This window comes from Myotis nattereri (genome assembly GCF_964212035.1).
Source record: "Myotis nattereri genome assembly, chromosome: 6".
Classification (NCBI taxonomy): Eukaryota; Metazoa; Chordata; class Mammalia; order Chiroptera; family Vespertilionidae; genus Myotis; species Myotis nattereri.
The window spans coordinates 71,318,760-71,332,736 of record NC_138081.1 but is presented as its reverse complement, the minus strand read 5'-3'; the positions used below and the strand labels follow the sequence as shown (position 1 = coordinate 71,332,736).

The 13,977-nt window shown below is 39.0% G+C and overlaps 1 protein-coding gene across 2 annotated transcripts in view; it reads left to right on the top strand.

Annotated features, from left to right (window-relative positions):
- Positions 1–13,977, top strand: part of AIG1 (androgen induced 1) — a 205,718-nt gene that overhangs the window by 33,651 nt on the left and 158,090 nt on the right. For both annotated transcript variants that reach the window (XM_081094335.1, XM_081094336.1), the window contains exon 2: positions 13,169–13,324. In XM_081094335.1, the coding sequence (XP_080950461.1) occupies positions 13,169–13,324 (156 nt within the window). The remainder of the gene's footprint in view (positions 1–13,168; positions 13,325–13,977) is intronic.

Here is a 13,977-nt window from a genome sequence, read left to right as displayed (position 1 = left end):
AGAGAAATGGCCTGTGGGGAGATAATCCTCTGAGTAAAAATCATCTCCAGGAAAACTCCTGGCAACGCCTAGCCAGTTTCTCCGGTTGCTCTCCTAAGATTGTTCCCTCAGATCTCTAGATGCAGAGAACTGTATGGGAGCTAAAATATTTACACATCATACCTGAACATGCAAATAAGCATTCTGTCGCTTGGTTGGAGAAAGAGATGCATTGAGCTGTTTGGGTTGGAGAGATAAATATGCATTAAGCTTAGCTGAGACTTGAAAGAAACAGCAACTTCTTTCGTGTGCCTAGGAGTTCCCTGACAAAAACTCAAACCCTGCGTAAAGACAAACTGCACCCTGACTTTGTCTGTCAATGTTTGCCTTTATAGTGAAGAAGAACCTAAAACCTTGAAAGGTTCATGATATCTTTTTCAGATATAATGTTAGACCGCAGAAAACAGTCCAGCAAAGCAGGATCTCCATATTCTGGTCCCCCACCACCCCCGCCCCCCCGCCCCCCCCCCAGCTACATCCCAGAAGAGGACACTTTGTGGTTGCAAACTATTCCATTGCTATTGAAGGGTCAGGGCCAGAGCCTTACAGTTTGAGATAAACTGACGCTGTAGCAGTCAGATAAGGCAGCTGAATTAATCTAGACCAAGGTAATCTACAGGATTGTCTATAGTAGGGACTCATCCCAGTGCCTGTAGACTCAAGGGGCTATGACTGACACTGAGCTTCAGGGGATTTGGAAAGTCCCTAAAATTCCATGTAAAATCAAGTATATGTGCATATAGAGAGAAAGGCCATCGTTTTCATCATATCCTTAAAGTCCTTATAACTCAAAGAATCACTGTTCTATACGCTTTGGTTTATGTGCATCATAACTATTCATTTGATCATCATTTATTGAGGATCTCAGGACTAGGCATTTTGTTCAATGCTGATTTACTGTTGTGATGTGTGTTGCAGCGATGCCTGGAATCATTCAGATTCAAGTCAACATTAACTCAGAGCCAGGGTTCTAGGTGCTTCCATCTACAGTATCTTATTTAATGCTCACAGTAACTCTGTGTGGCAAATATTCTTATGACCATTTGACAGAAAAGGAAACTGAAGTTCGGAGTATAAAAAGCACTTTCCTCAGGACAACTGAGCACTCAGGCAGGTAAATTGGACCTAAGAATATAAAGATGATGGGAACCTTATGTTCTTCCTCATGAAGCTCTTCATTTTTTAGGTCAGACAGGCGGAAGCAAACACCTACATGCAGTGACATAAATGCAAGGGTAGAGGAACATAGATAATAAAATCCTGGCAACGAGATACATATGGAAAAGGCAGCTGCGCTTTGTCAAGGAGAGAGTAGAGCTGGGCCTCAAGATGAATAATAGTGGACTACAGGAAAGCATGTGCCAGGTTGAGGTGAAAGCACTTGCAAAACACAGACACATGAACTAGTCTTCTGCTTGTGAAAAAATGATAGTGCTTTGGAATGGTGAATAAATGAGTATCAGAGCATAGAGAGAGGTATGTTGGAGAACCAGGTTCTATATGATTCCGTACTTACTGACATATCTATAATTTCCTTCCAAAAATTAGTCAGGCTACAGGTAGCCACAATTTAAAATAAATTTTTGGTTATTTTTCCTCAAAGCCGTTTCAGAAGGTATATCCCTCACACTGTGAATGATACTAGACAGTCCAAACTCAATAAATTTCTAAATATTTTAAATAGAAACTTCTAGGGACCGTGGCCATGCCTTTCTACATGGCTTTATTAACATGTATATAGTATGCTCTTGAAATATATAATTTAGTTTATTATATATGGATTGTGCATGCATATGTAGGATTATCTGATTCTGTAACATTTAATCAGTTAAGATCTGATTTGGTCTTAATTCAGGTCAAGGCCCTTTTTTTATTCAGGTTTCAGATTTATCTAACTCTTTAATGATTATGTTTGGCACTTGAACCATCTTCTGCTGAAGTAAATTGTTACCAATTTAGTGGGATGAAAAAAACACTTCACAATGTTAGAAAATTGCCGGAAGCCGGTCCATCCTTGCTGCTTGACACAGTCGCTGCAGGAAAGAAACATCTGCACATCATATGTTTCAAGGGACCAGGCGTATATAGCGTACTGTTCTTAATATGTTTGCTCCCCTTAGCGCTGTGTGTTTTAACCAAGGTCACCTCTCTGAGAAATGTTGTTTCCCCAGGTAGGGATTTTTCCCTGAAGTCAGGGAGGGGATAAAACTCCTTAACTAAGTGCCAGGCGGGTAGTTAATCACTTTAACTACAAACAATCACGCTTAAGCTACATAATCTTTACTCCCTGAAATGGAGATAAGAAACGCCCTAACCTTTGCAATAGAAATTGACAGGATTAAAATCAACTGGTATAAATACGGATGTAACAAGACAATAAACAGCAGAACCTCTCTGGAGATCCAGACCAGAACTTGGCTTGAGATCCTGGCTAGGCTGCTGATCAACTGAACACTGTCTCCGTGTCCTTCCTTCTTCGCCGACTCCATCTACGCCTTTGGGAACTCCTGGACCTGCTGGGGTTGGACCCCGGCAGAAAATCTCCACAACAGATTTGTGCTATAAAAGATACATCTTTTTAAAATAATTGCTCATCACTGTTGTTGTGCTTAAATCTAGATATCATGTACTTAGCAAGTATAGATTCCGCTGAGTTAAAAGTTAAACCCTTCTGCGCACAGTCACATCTGCAGCACAACATACAATCATTTACTAGCCTGAATTTCCGCATTAGTCGTTTCCTAAGTGCTTTGTACATGTTAGTCAATCAATAAATATTTGTTAAATCAATGGCGTGTTTAATACAGTGTTCAGAAAAGTGCATGCTAATATGAATAGTTTTAAAAACATCTTTAGGCCTATAAAAGTGTTGAGTAGCTCATAGCTTCGGCGAAGTGCAGCGAGAACCATCCAAAGAGGACTTTGCTGTGGTTATTTGCAGATTAGAATGGCATCTCTGGGAAGGTCCTGCCGTACTCTGAGTGGGCTGTTGCTGGAACATGGTGTGATTGCACCCATGGTGTGATGCCCTCTTTAGATGACTCTTCTTGCTTTTGAACACGATTATGTGATAATTGTAACAAGCTTTTGTGGACAAGCTTTCCTTTCCAAAGCTGCTTATCCCAATGCATTATTTCTGACTGAAAAGTTTGTTTTTCTTTCTTTCTATCTGAATGGATTGCTTGCCCGTGGTGACTTAGGGCTTACTTCATCAATTTTCAGTAATGAGATAGAGCAGTATGAGGTAAATGTCTGTGTACATGGGCAAGGATTCTAAATCACATTCTGAAAACCACGGGCTTGATGATGCAGTGAGTCCATCTCCTCAAAAATGCTTGTGGTGAACATTCCTTGAAAATGCTTGGGCTTAAAGCACATCATTTAAATGACAGAGTTAGAAAAATAGAGTTACAGTCATTACAGTGAGAGAACCGAATTGGCTTATTCAGGCTCACACTCTTCAAGGGTAGTAGAGACAAATTCACCAGGCATTGCATCTGATGGGTTTAGTCTCAGTGGATGAGGGAGGCAGAGAGAGCCTCTGGTACTTTTAAATGCATTGATTTCTCTAAGGAGTAGCATTCAAACATGTAACTGATCACGGCTTCTTAGTAATTGACAGACTCCATACAGTAACTGAGATGGACCCCTGTAGCTGAAGAACTGCTAGGAATGTTCAGATGTCTCAGGCAAGGAAGGCGCTGGAAACAAATGCAAAGGAATTGAATTCATTCATCTGACCTTCCTTCCTTCCTTCCTTCCTTCCTTCCTTCCTTCCTTCCTTCCTTCCTTCCTTCCTTCCTTCCTTCCTTCCTTCCTTCCTTTCTTTCTTTCTTTCTTTCTTTCTTTCTTTCTTTCTTTCTTTCTTTCTTTCTTTATTGTTGCAAGTATTACAGATGTCTCCTGTTTTCCTCCATTGACCTCTTCTAGCTGCCTCCACACTCTGCCCCAGGCCTTTACCACCCTATTGTCTGTGGCCTTGGGTTGTGCATATTTGCATACAAGTTCTTTGGTTGATCTCTGCCCACCCACCCATCCTCCCCCACCTTCCCTATGAGATTCGTCAGTCTGTTCCATGCTTCTGTGTCTCTGGATCTATTTTGTTCATCAGTTTATTTTGTTCATTAGATTCCACATATGAGTGAGATCATCTAATTTCACACTGAGTCACTGTCCCACAGAACCTAAATACTTTTGGCATTCACGCTTGATCTTGGTAATAAAGAGAAGGAATTATGCACCATTAAAAAGTAAGATATGTGTGGAATGAATGGGGAATCCCTTGAAGATTGTGTTTACTAGTACTGCTATTTTATTGCTTTTGGATCCTTTTCACATATTGTTTAACTCCTTCAGTCAAATTCATTCTTCACTGAGCACAGATACAGTCATAGATTGGTTTCTGGCAAGAACTGCATTGGAAGTTTTATGAACTGAAAGCAAAATGTTTTTGGTACAGTGCCACATGCTAAGTGACTATAGGTAAAATATAGGAAGGCCTCAAGTTCACACCATTTCTCCAAATGTGTTATCCAACCTTCGCATAGGAGAAATTACACACACACACACACACACACACACACACCACAAGTACCATGTATGTTATATATGCATGTCATATCTATCTAAAGCTATATATTTTATTCTATCTGTCTATCTATCCATCTATCTTGTACAAGTGTACTGTTCTTTCCTGGATTACATATACATTTATTAAAGGTTACATAGTACTTTGTTCTCTCATTATAAAAGAGTTTAGGCAGACTTTTATTTCTTCATTATCATCTCCCCTTAAATAAATCCTCTTATCCTCACATAGAGAACTCTTCTAGGACTTCCCTTATGATACCTATACATCTCCCTGCCTTCTTCCCATCTGTTCTTTCCACAATTTTCCTTCATTCCATGATCTTCATCACTGTTGTTTTGTTATTGCCCTTCAGAGTGCCATCTTCTTGTTTCTTCTGTGTACCATGTCTATCAGTAACTTTAAAATAAGCAAAATCTCCCAAAGAAACATTATGGTACTCTTTATGTTCATTTTATGAAAATGCAATATAAGCAAAATGTGTTATACCATAGTATAAATCATTGGAAATCTTACTTCCCAAGGTCAAGACAGGGGCACTCTGGTGTTTAAAAATTCATATAAATAATGATTCAAATTATCACTTAATGTGTTGTTTTTCCACTTTGGTGCATTTTTGGTTCTTGCCTGAGTTTGGCCAATTAGGCAGAAATGTAAAAATTACCAACTAATTAATGATGACATGACCTGATATATAGACTATAGATTTGGTACTATTACATAAAATTGAGGATACTGGAGATAATCTAATGAAGTAAAAAACCTATATAGGATATACCATGTTATATATATTTGGGAATAAATGGTAGAAGTCTATTGAATTTTCCCTAAAGGATAAACAGAATTGTAATTGTTTAGTGCATTCCAGAGAAAAAAGAAAACATATTTTTTGTGTTTTGTTTTAGGATTTCTATTTATTTCTTTTCTTTTATTACTTTAATTTTTTAAATTCTCACCCAAGGATATTTTTCCATTGATTTTTAGAGAGAGTGGAAGAGAGAGGGAAAGACAGACAGAAATATCGATGTGAAAGAAGCACATGGATGGTTGCCTCCTGCATGAGCCCAGACCAGGGCTCCGGAGGAGTCTGCAACCAAGGTATGTGCCCTTAACCAGAATCAAACTCGGGACCCTTCGGTCTGCAGCTGACACTCTATCCATTGAGCCGAACAGGTTAGGGCGGAAAAAATATATATTACTTCAATGAAAAGCACTCGTGTAAAAAAGAAAAGGATATGAATGTGATTTGGGTGCATTTCCATACTTGTGGAAATTAATCCTAAACCTAACATGACTCAGTAAAAAATCTGAGTTCCTGACAGGGAGAGTTATGGTGGTAAAGAAAAGATGCAGACAGAATTAAACTGTAGAGAACGTTCAAGAAGAACAAATGCTAGAGTGACTCCAAAATATCCTAAGATATTTTTTGCATTCTGATAAATCCCTATTTATATTTCTTGGAGAGAAATGGTACAATTGACCACTTCATTTCTACACATAACACAAAATAATAAAAGCCACCAACCTGCTAAGAACCCAAAGCCAGATGGTGTACGTGTGCGTCATGCTGAGTTGATGGTGTAGAAATGCCAGCTCTGTAGAATGGCTGGAGCTGAATAATGCTTCCAGGTAATACTACTTAAATTCACTTGTTCATCTCTGTGTAAACTTTACATTAAAAAAATATATTTATTTAAATCTTTATTGTTGAGATTATTACAGATGTCTCTCTTCCCCCCCACCACCCCATTGTCTCCCTCCACCCAGTTCCTGCTCCACCCCAGGCCTTCGCCACCCAATTGTCTATGTCCATAGGTAATGCATATATGCATATAAGATCTTTGTTTAATCTCTTCCCACCCCCCACTCCCTTCTCTCTGAGAATCGTCAGTCTGTTCCATTTCCATGCCTCTGATTCTATTTTATTCACCAATTTATTCTGCTCATTAGATTTCTTATTCGTTTATTTTGATTTTTAGAATCAATTATTGATAGGTATGTATTTGTTACCATTTTGTTGTTCATATTTTTTATCTTTTTCTTCTTCCTCTTCTTAAAGAACACCCTTCAACATTTCATATAATACTGGTTTGGTGGTGATGGACTCTTTTAGCTTTTTCTTGTCTGTGAAGCTCTTTATTGGACCTTCAATACTAAATGATAGCTTTTCTGGGTAGAGTAATTTTGGTTGTAGGTCCTTGCTATTCATCCCTTTGAATATTTCTTACCACTCCCTTATGGCCTGCATAGTTTCTTTTTAAAAAAATATATTTTTATTGATTTTAGAGAGGAAGGGAGAGGGATAGAGAGATAGAAACATCAATGATGAGAGAGAATCATTGATGGCTGCCTCCTGCATGCCCCCTACTGGGGATCAAGCCTGCAATAAGGCATGTGCCCTTGGCTGGAATCGAACCTGGGACCCTTCAGTCCGCAGGCCAACGCTCTATCCACTGAGCCAAACCAGCTAGGGCAGTGATTGGCAAACTGCGGCTCAGCAAAACGCGGCTCGCAAGCCACATACGGCTCTTTGGCCCCTTGAGTGTGGCTCTTCCACAAAATACCAACTTCTGCTCATGGGCCACGAAGTTTCAATTGAACTGAACATGCGCACCTGCACATGGTATTTTGTGGAAGAGCCACACTCAAGGGGCCAAAGAGCCGTATGTGGCTCGTGAGCCGTGGTTTGCCAACCACAAAGCTAAGGCATGGCCTGCATAGTTTCTGTTGAGAAATCAGCTGACAGTCGTATGGGTATTCCCTTGTAGGTAACTAACTGTTTTTCTCTTGCTGCTTTTAAGATTCTCTCTTTGTCTTTAGCCCTTGGCATTTTAATTATGATGTGTCTTGGTGTGGTCCTCTTTGGGTTCCTCTTGTTTGGGACTCTCTGTGCTTTCTGGACTTGTAAGTCTATTTCTTTCACCAGGTAGGGGAAGTTTTCCGTCATTATTTCTTCAAATAGGTTTTTAATATCTTGCTCTCTCTCTCCTTCTGGCACCTCCATAATGTGAATGTTGGTACGCTTGAAGTTGTCCCAGAGGCTCCTTACACTATCTTCATATTTTTGGATTCTTATTTCTTTTTGCTCCTCTGGTGGGTGTTTTTTGTTTCCTCATATTTCACATTGTTGATTTGATTCTCAGAATCCTCTGCTATACTATTGAATCCCTGTATATTATTCTTTATTTCAGTCACTGTATGCTTAATTTCTGACTGGTCATTTTCAATTTTTTTGGCATTCTCACTAAGATCCTTAAAAGTCTCACTAAGTCCCTTGGAGGTTTCTAGAAGATTCTTGAGTAACCTTATAACTGTGGTTTTGAACTCTATATTCAGTAGTTTGCTTTCTTCCATTCCTTTCATTTGTGACATGTTTCTTTGCCTCTGCATTTTGGCTGCTTCCCTGCATGTTTCTATGTATTCAGTAGAGCTGCTATGTCTCCTTGAGTTGGTAGAGTGGCCTTGTGTAGTAGGTGTCCTACAGGGCTCAGTGGTTCAGCCTCCCCAGTCACCTGAGCTGGGAACTCTAGGTGCACCCCTTTGTGGGCTGTGAGAACAGTTTTGTTATAATTGAGACTTGATTGCTGTTGGTGTCACTGGGAGGAATTGACCTCCTGGCCAATTTTCTGTGTACCAGCTGTGACTACATTGGGAGAGCTGTTATGCAGGAGACACCCCTATGGAGCAGGACTTGTTTCAGTGGGGCTTTGGTGCTCACTGAGTCTGTCCCTTGAGTGTGTCGCTTATAGAGTTGTAATCTGGTATGGTTTGACACTGACCACTGGGTACACTGGCTCTTGGGTCTCCAGGGAAGTGTAAAGTCAGCCACTGCCTGGGGCCACCCAGCAGGAGCTACAGAGAGATCCACAGATTTCTCCTTTATGTACTGGGTTTGGAAGTGCCCAGATGAGGTCCAGTTATGGAGCAAGGCAGGCTGGTGTTGGTCCCAGGTCTTGGGCCTTTTATTGATAGGTTTGGGGCTCCCTGTCCCAGCTGCAGCTTGTTCGAGATTTTTCACGGACAGGCCCTTCATATGCAAAAGCCACTGCAGGCAGCTTGGGTGGGGTTGTAAATTGGATGAGGCAGAGTCTTAGGGAATCACCAGGGTGGAACAAACAGAAATGGCTTCCAGTCAGCCCTGTGATGGAGAGGTCTCAGCACAGGAACAATGATCCCTGCAGGTACCTCTATCTTGGAGAAAGCTGCCCCCCAAGTTCCTGCCCTGATGCCAGACAAATGTGTCCCCCAGAGTCTCACCCTGGTGCTGGAGCTCAGAAGAAGCAGGACCTTGTAAGTTCACTTTGTGGTGCTGGCCTTTTAAGAGGAACAGCTAGGTCTCCAGCAGTCTCTGTGTCACTGACCTCCAATCCACACTGGTTTTTACAGTCCGTAGTACAGGGACTTCTTTTCCCAGCTCTGGGACCTTGGGCTGGGGGTCTGGTATGAAGCCCTTTGCTCCTCTGGGCAGCCTCCACAGAGACAGTCTCTCTACTGATTAAAAAAGCAGCACATGTGGGTGCCAGACCAGTGTATTCTGCACCTCCACACCTCCTACCAGTCTCAATGTGCACTCTTCTTTACTTCTCTAGTTGCAGGACTTCCACTCAGCCAGCTTTCTGGTAGTTCTGGATGATGTTTGTTCTGTATTTTAGTTGTAGTTTTGATGTGGTAATGGGAGGCAGCAAGTACAGCTGTTTACCTATGCCACCATTTTGGTTCCCTCCTAAACTTTACATTTTTAAGTTATTTTAATGAATTTTAAGTTGCAGTGGATGACATGACACCTATAAGCAATAGAAAAAGACCAAAAAAGATGTCTCAACTCAAATTAAATTCTAATGAAGTAGCAGAAATCTGAAATGGTTTAACAGTATTGGCTAACTTATTCTTAAGTTTATTAATTGCAATATTTCTGTCATTTATCTGTTATTATTGAATGGGTTTTCTCCTGGTTAAGGATTTCCCATTTCCTGGCATGTCTAATATTGTTTTATTGTATGTTGGATATTGTAATGTTGGATATTATTGAATGTCTGATTGTGTTATCATTCTTTAAAGAATGTAGGATTTTGTGTTTGTGGCATTTATGTTACTTGTAAATCAGCTTGATCTTTTTGAGGCTTGCTTTTAAATATTGTTGGAGTGGATCTAGAGGAACCTTTATTGCAAGGCTATTTTGGCATCAATATCTAGGTATGAAACTTATTAGGTTTTTGCTGAACACCCATTGCAGTCAATAAGGCCTATGTGTTTGATTGGTCAGAACTTGAATAACTTTCCATTCTGCGTGAGCTCCAAAAATTGTTTAACATACAGCTTGTAGTAGGTAGAATTGTAAAATGACCCTCAGTGACATTCACCTTTGTATAATCCCCTCGCACTTAGTTTTAGAAAATCTTGTGAATACAATCACTCCTGTAATTATATTACTTTATTTGGCAAAAAGAAAAGTCCAAGGTGTGCCTGACTTCATCAGGTATACCTTAAAAAAAAAAAAAAAAAAAAGAGAGAGAGATATTTATCTGGCTGATTGCAGAGGGAAAGTCCAATATATGAAAAGATTAATTATTTATTTAGTTAAAATGTCTAGTTGTTTATGGTGGGAAAGCAAATCTAATACTACTTACTTGATCATGGAATTTTAAAATTTATTTACTTTAATTTGCTGCTCACTAGATTCTTATATTAATAGCCAGTTGTAAAGTAGGGGAAACTTAAGCCAGTCAGAGAAAGACAGGTATCACATGATCTCACTCATATGTGGAATCTAATAAACAAAATAAACTAATGAACAAAATAAATCCAGAGGCATAGAAGCATGGAATAGACTAAAGAATCTCTGAGGGAAGGCATGATGTGGGAGGTGGGAGAGGGAGAGATTAACCAAAGAATTATATGCATATATGCATAACTCAAGGACACAGACAATAGTGTGGTGAAGGCCTGGGGGAGGGGTGAAAGTGTGGAGGGAATCAATGGGGGGAAATAGGGGACATCTGTAATACTTCCAACAATAAGATAATTTTTTTAAAAAAGTAGGGGAAACTGAGTTGAATGGAAAGGAATTGAAAAACACTACCCAACTATACCCGAAAAGTATAAAAACCACTCTTTTTTACTTTTTATTTTTAAGTTATGTGGAAATATTTTAATGAATTATATGGAGAATAAATAAAATGAACTTCTATATACCCTATAATCAACTTAAATAAAATATGATCATTACAGTTGAGGCCCTTTTGTCCTTTTGCCATATTTATCCTCTTTGTCAACATACCTGAATTCAGTGCTATTAATTCCCATGCATTACTGCATATTTTACTTCATATACATGTGTCCTTAAAATTATCTTTGCATTTTGTGAAATAGATTTTAATTTCAAAATATAGCTTTTTTCTAGTTTTCTTTTTTTGTTTTTGTTTAATGTTTTGTTGTAAAAATAAAAAAATTGGTAAGAGCTTAGAATTCCATTGTATGAATATAGCACAATTTATTTATCCTCAATTATTAAGAGACATTTAAATTGTTTCATCTTTTTTGGAGCAATGAATGCTGAAACTGACTTTCATAAAGATGTAACTAGTACACAAATATGAGAGTTTCTATAGGGAATACCTTTCATAGCGAAGTCTGTAGATAATAAGAGTATGTACATCTTTAAATGACTAGATATTGACAATTGTTCTTCAAAGTTGTCCTAATTTGCATTCCCACCATAAGGCTTCTGGTTGTTCCACATCCTTACAATCCTTGGTACTGTCAGAATTAAACTGTGAATAATTACATTGGTGAGAAATACAATCCCATTGTGCTCTAAATTTGCATTTCCCTGGTTATTGATTAGGCAGGACACCTTTTAATATGTTCACTGACCAGATTAGCATGTATATTATTATTCCTGAGTATGGCCACTTCAGTTTCTCAAACCCTCTTTGGGTTGACATAAAGATCTAACATCTAAAGTCATAAGATATGCTATGGAAAATTTTCCCAAGTATAAAATTATTCCCTGAGTCATTTAAGTCATTTCTTGTCATCATAATATGAACTTGCCAACCCTCCAGTTGTGCCATGCTCAGTTGTGTAAGTCTTAGCTTCTCCTACTCTGGTTTCTCTGGTTTGAGAAAGAAAACAATAAGCCTTAAGTCATTGAAGCTGAAAGAGAAGGTAAGTTATTAGGAAGAATATAACATTACTCTGACAAACTTGGCTAATAATAACAGGATTTGGTGAGCTCCAATGAGCCCAAGGTATTATATATAAACATACTGAAGGACTTTTGTTTATTTAACGCAGCCTGATGGTGAAGTTTTCATTACAGGGAATTTTCAAAGTGGCTTCTATAAAACTTTGAACAGAGTGAGGAACAATGTGAGTGTGGCAGTGCTGTGCTAAGGGGTAGAACCAGGTAATTTTGCGGGCCCTTCTTCCATTTGTTCTGTGTCTCAGTGGGGCACCCATCCACAAAGCTGTCACAAGTTCTTCCACAGCCAACCTGGAAATTTACCCCAGAAATTATGTTTTCTAAACAGATAATTAATAAAATTTATCTTTTACAAATAAATATATCATCAGAAAATTATTTCTCATAGAAGAAACCAGAATAATACTCCTGAATCTTTTGTTGGTGTTAAATGGGCATGATGTTGACCTCAGGGAATATATTTCCTGCCCTTTCCATAATTTGAATTATCATTGCCAAGCTGTGTTACAGTATGTTGCCTGCCTCCACTCATAGCTTTGGATCATTAATGCATTTAAACCCACTTTAAGAATTTCACAAATTGTTACTGGGCTATAGCATTTCAGTGTGCTCTCTCGGTGACAGTACAAGTAAAATAGTTAAGGTAAGTAATTCAGGTTGTAATTGATTTGAGAAAGTAGAGTGGGTTACTTTATTTGGGGACAATGTTGTATCGAAGTTTACAGTGTTTGTAAAGATGTTAGTTCATAAAAACTGAAAACCTGAGAAGGAAGTCATCTACTTCAAGTTTGACAACAAAAATTTGCTCTACACCAGTCTTGATTGGTGCATTCAATTGATTTATCTATGACTCATAGCCTAGACGCTTTCTACCACTCCAGTTGATAAAAAATTCTAAGTCTAACAGATTAAAGCATAGGAAGGTTTCTTCACAGTCAGACTGAGTTGTCTCATTTATTATTCAGAATACCCTGATCCTTTTCTTTGCACATCTTAGATGTTTGTTAAACCTCACTAGTCGATATAACTAGACCACAGGTGTTATATTTTAAATTAATGGACATGTCATTTTGATAATTGATGTTGCTTTCTGTTGAACTGTGTGTGTGCATGCATGTTTTACATTTGTCCTTAGGTGAGCAAAAATGGAAGTGATGGTTGTAAGATGAATTTTCTCAGCTTTTTTTCTCTTTTGTTATGTTTATGGCCAGCTTTTTAAATGTGCTTCTGATCCTCTCTTATCATGTGTTGTTTTGCAAACGTGTAGCTTATTTGCTGTTGTACAGCCTGGGTCGCTGTAGAGCTAATGGACTAACAACAGCTATTGTCTCCTCCAGGTTATACAGGCTGTCTTTTTTGGCATCTGTGTGCTGACCGATCTTTCCAGTCTTCTGACTAGAGGAAGTGGGAACCAAGAACAAGAGCGGCAACTCAAGAAGCTCATCTCTCTTAGGGACTGGATGCTAGCTGTGTTGGCCTTTCCTGTTGGGGTTGTGAGTATGATGTAGAATCCATTTATTCACAAAAGCAACTTGGGTTTTATTTCAGACTTCTAAGAAAAAAAGGGGGTTCATTATAGGAGATTGAAATATTAGTTTGCTATAACTGCCATCACCAAGCACCACAGATTGGGTGGCTTAAACAACAGAATTTATTTTCTCCTGATTCTGGAGGATAGAAGTCTGAGATCAAAGTGTTGGCAAGGTTGATTTCTTCTGATGCCTCTCTCCTTGGCTCATAAGTGGACTACTTCTCCATATGTTTTCACACGGTCTTCCCTCTATTTATGTCATACTCTCCTCTTCTTATACAGACACATATTGGATTAGGGTCCCCCACTGACCTCATTTAATCTTTTTATTTATTTATTTTTATTGTTTAAAGTATTATAAATAGTAGTACATATGTATCCTTTTCCCCCTATTGACCTCCCCCCGCCCCCCCCCCCCAGCCCCCCGGCACAAGGCACATGCCCTCACCACCCCCTCGCCCCACCCGCAGTGTCCGATCTCCAAAGCTAAGCAGGGTTGGGCCTGGTTAGTACTTGGATGGGAGACCTCATTTAATCTTAATTTCCTCTTTAAAGGCCTTACCTCTAAATACAGTCTGAGGTACTATGAGGTCAGGACTTAAGCATATGAATATT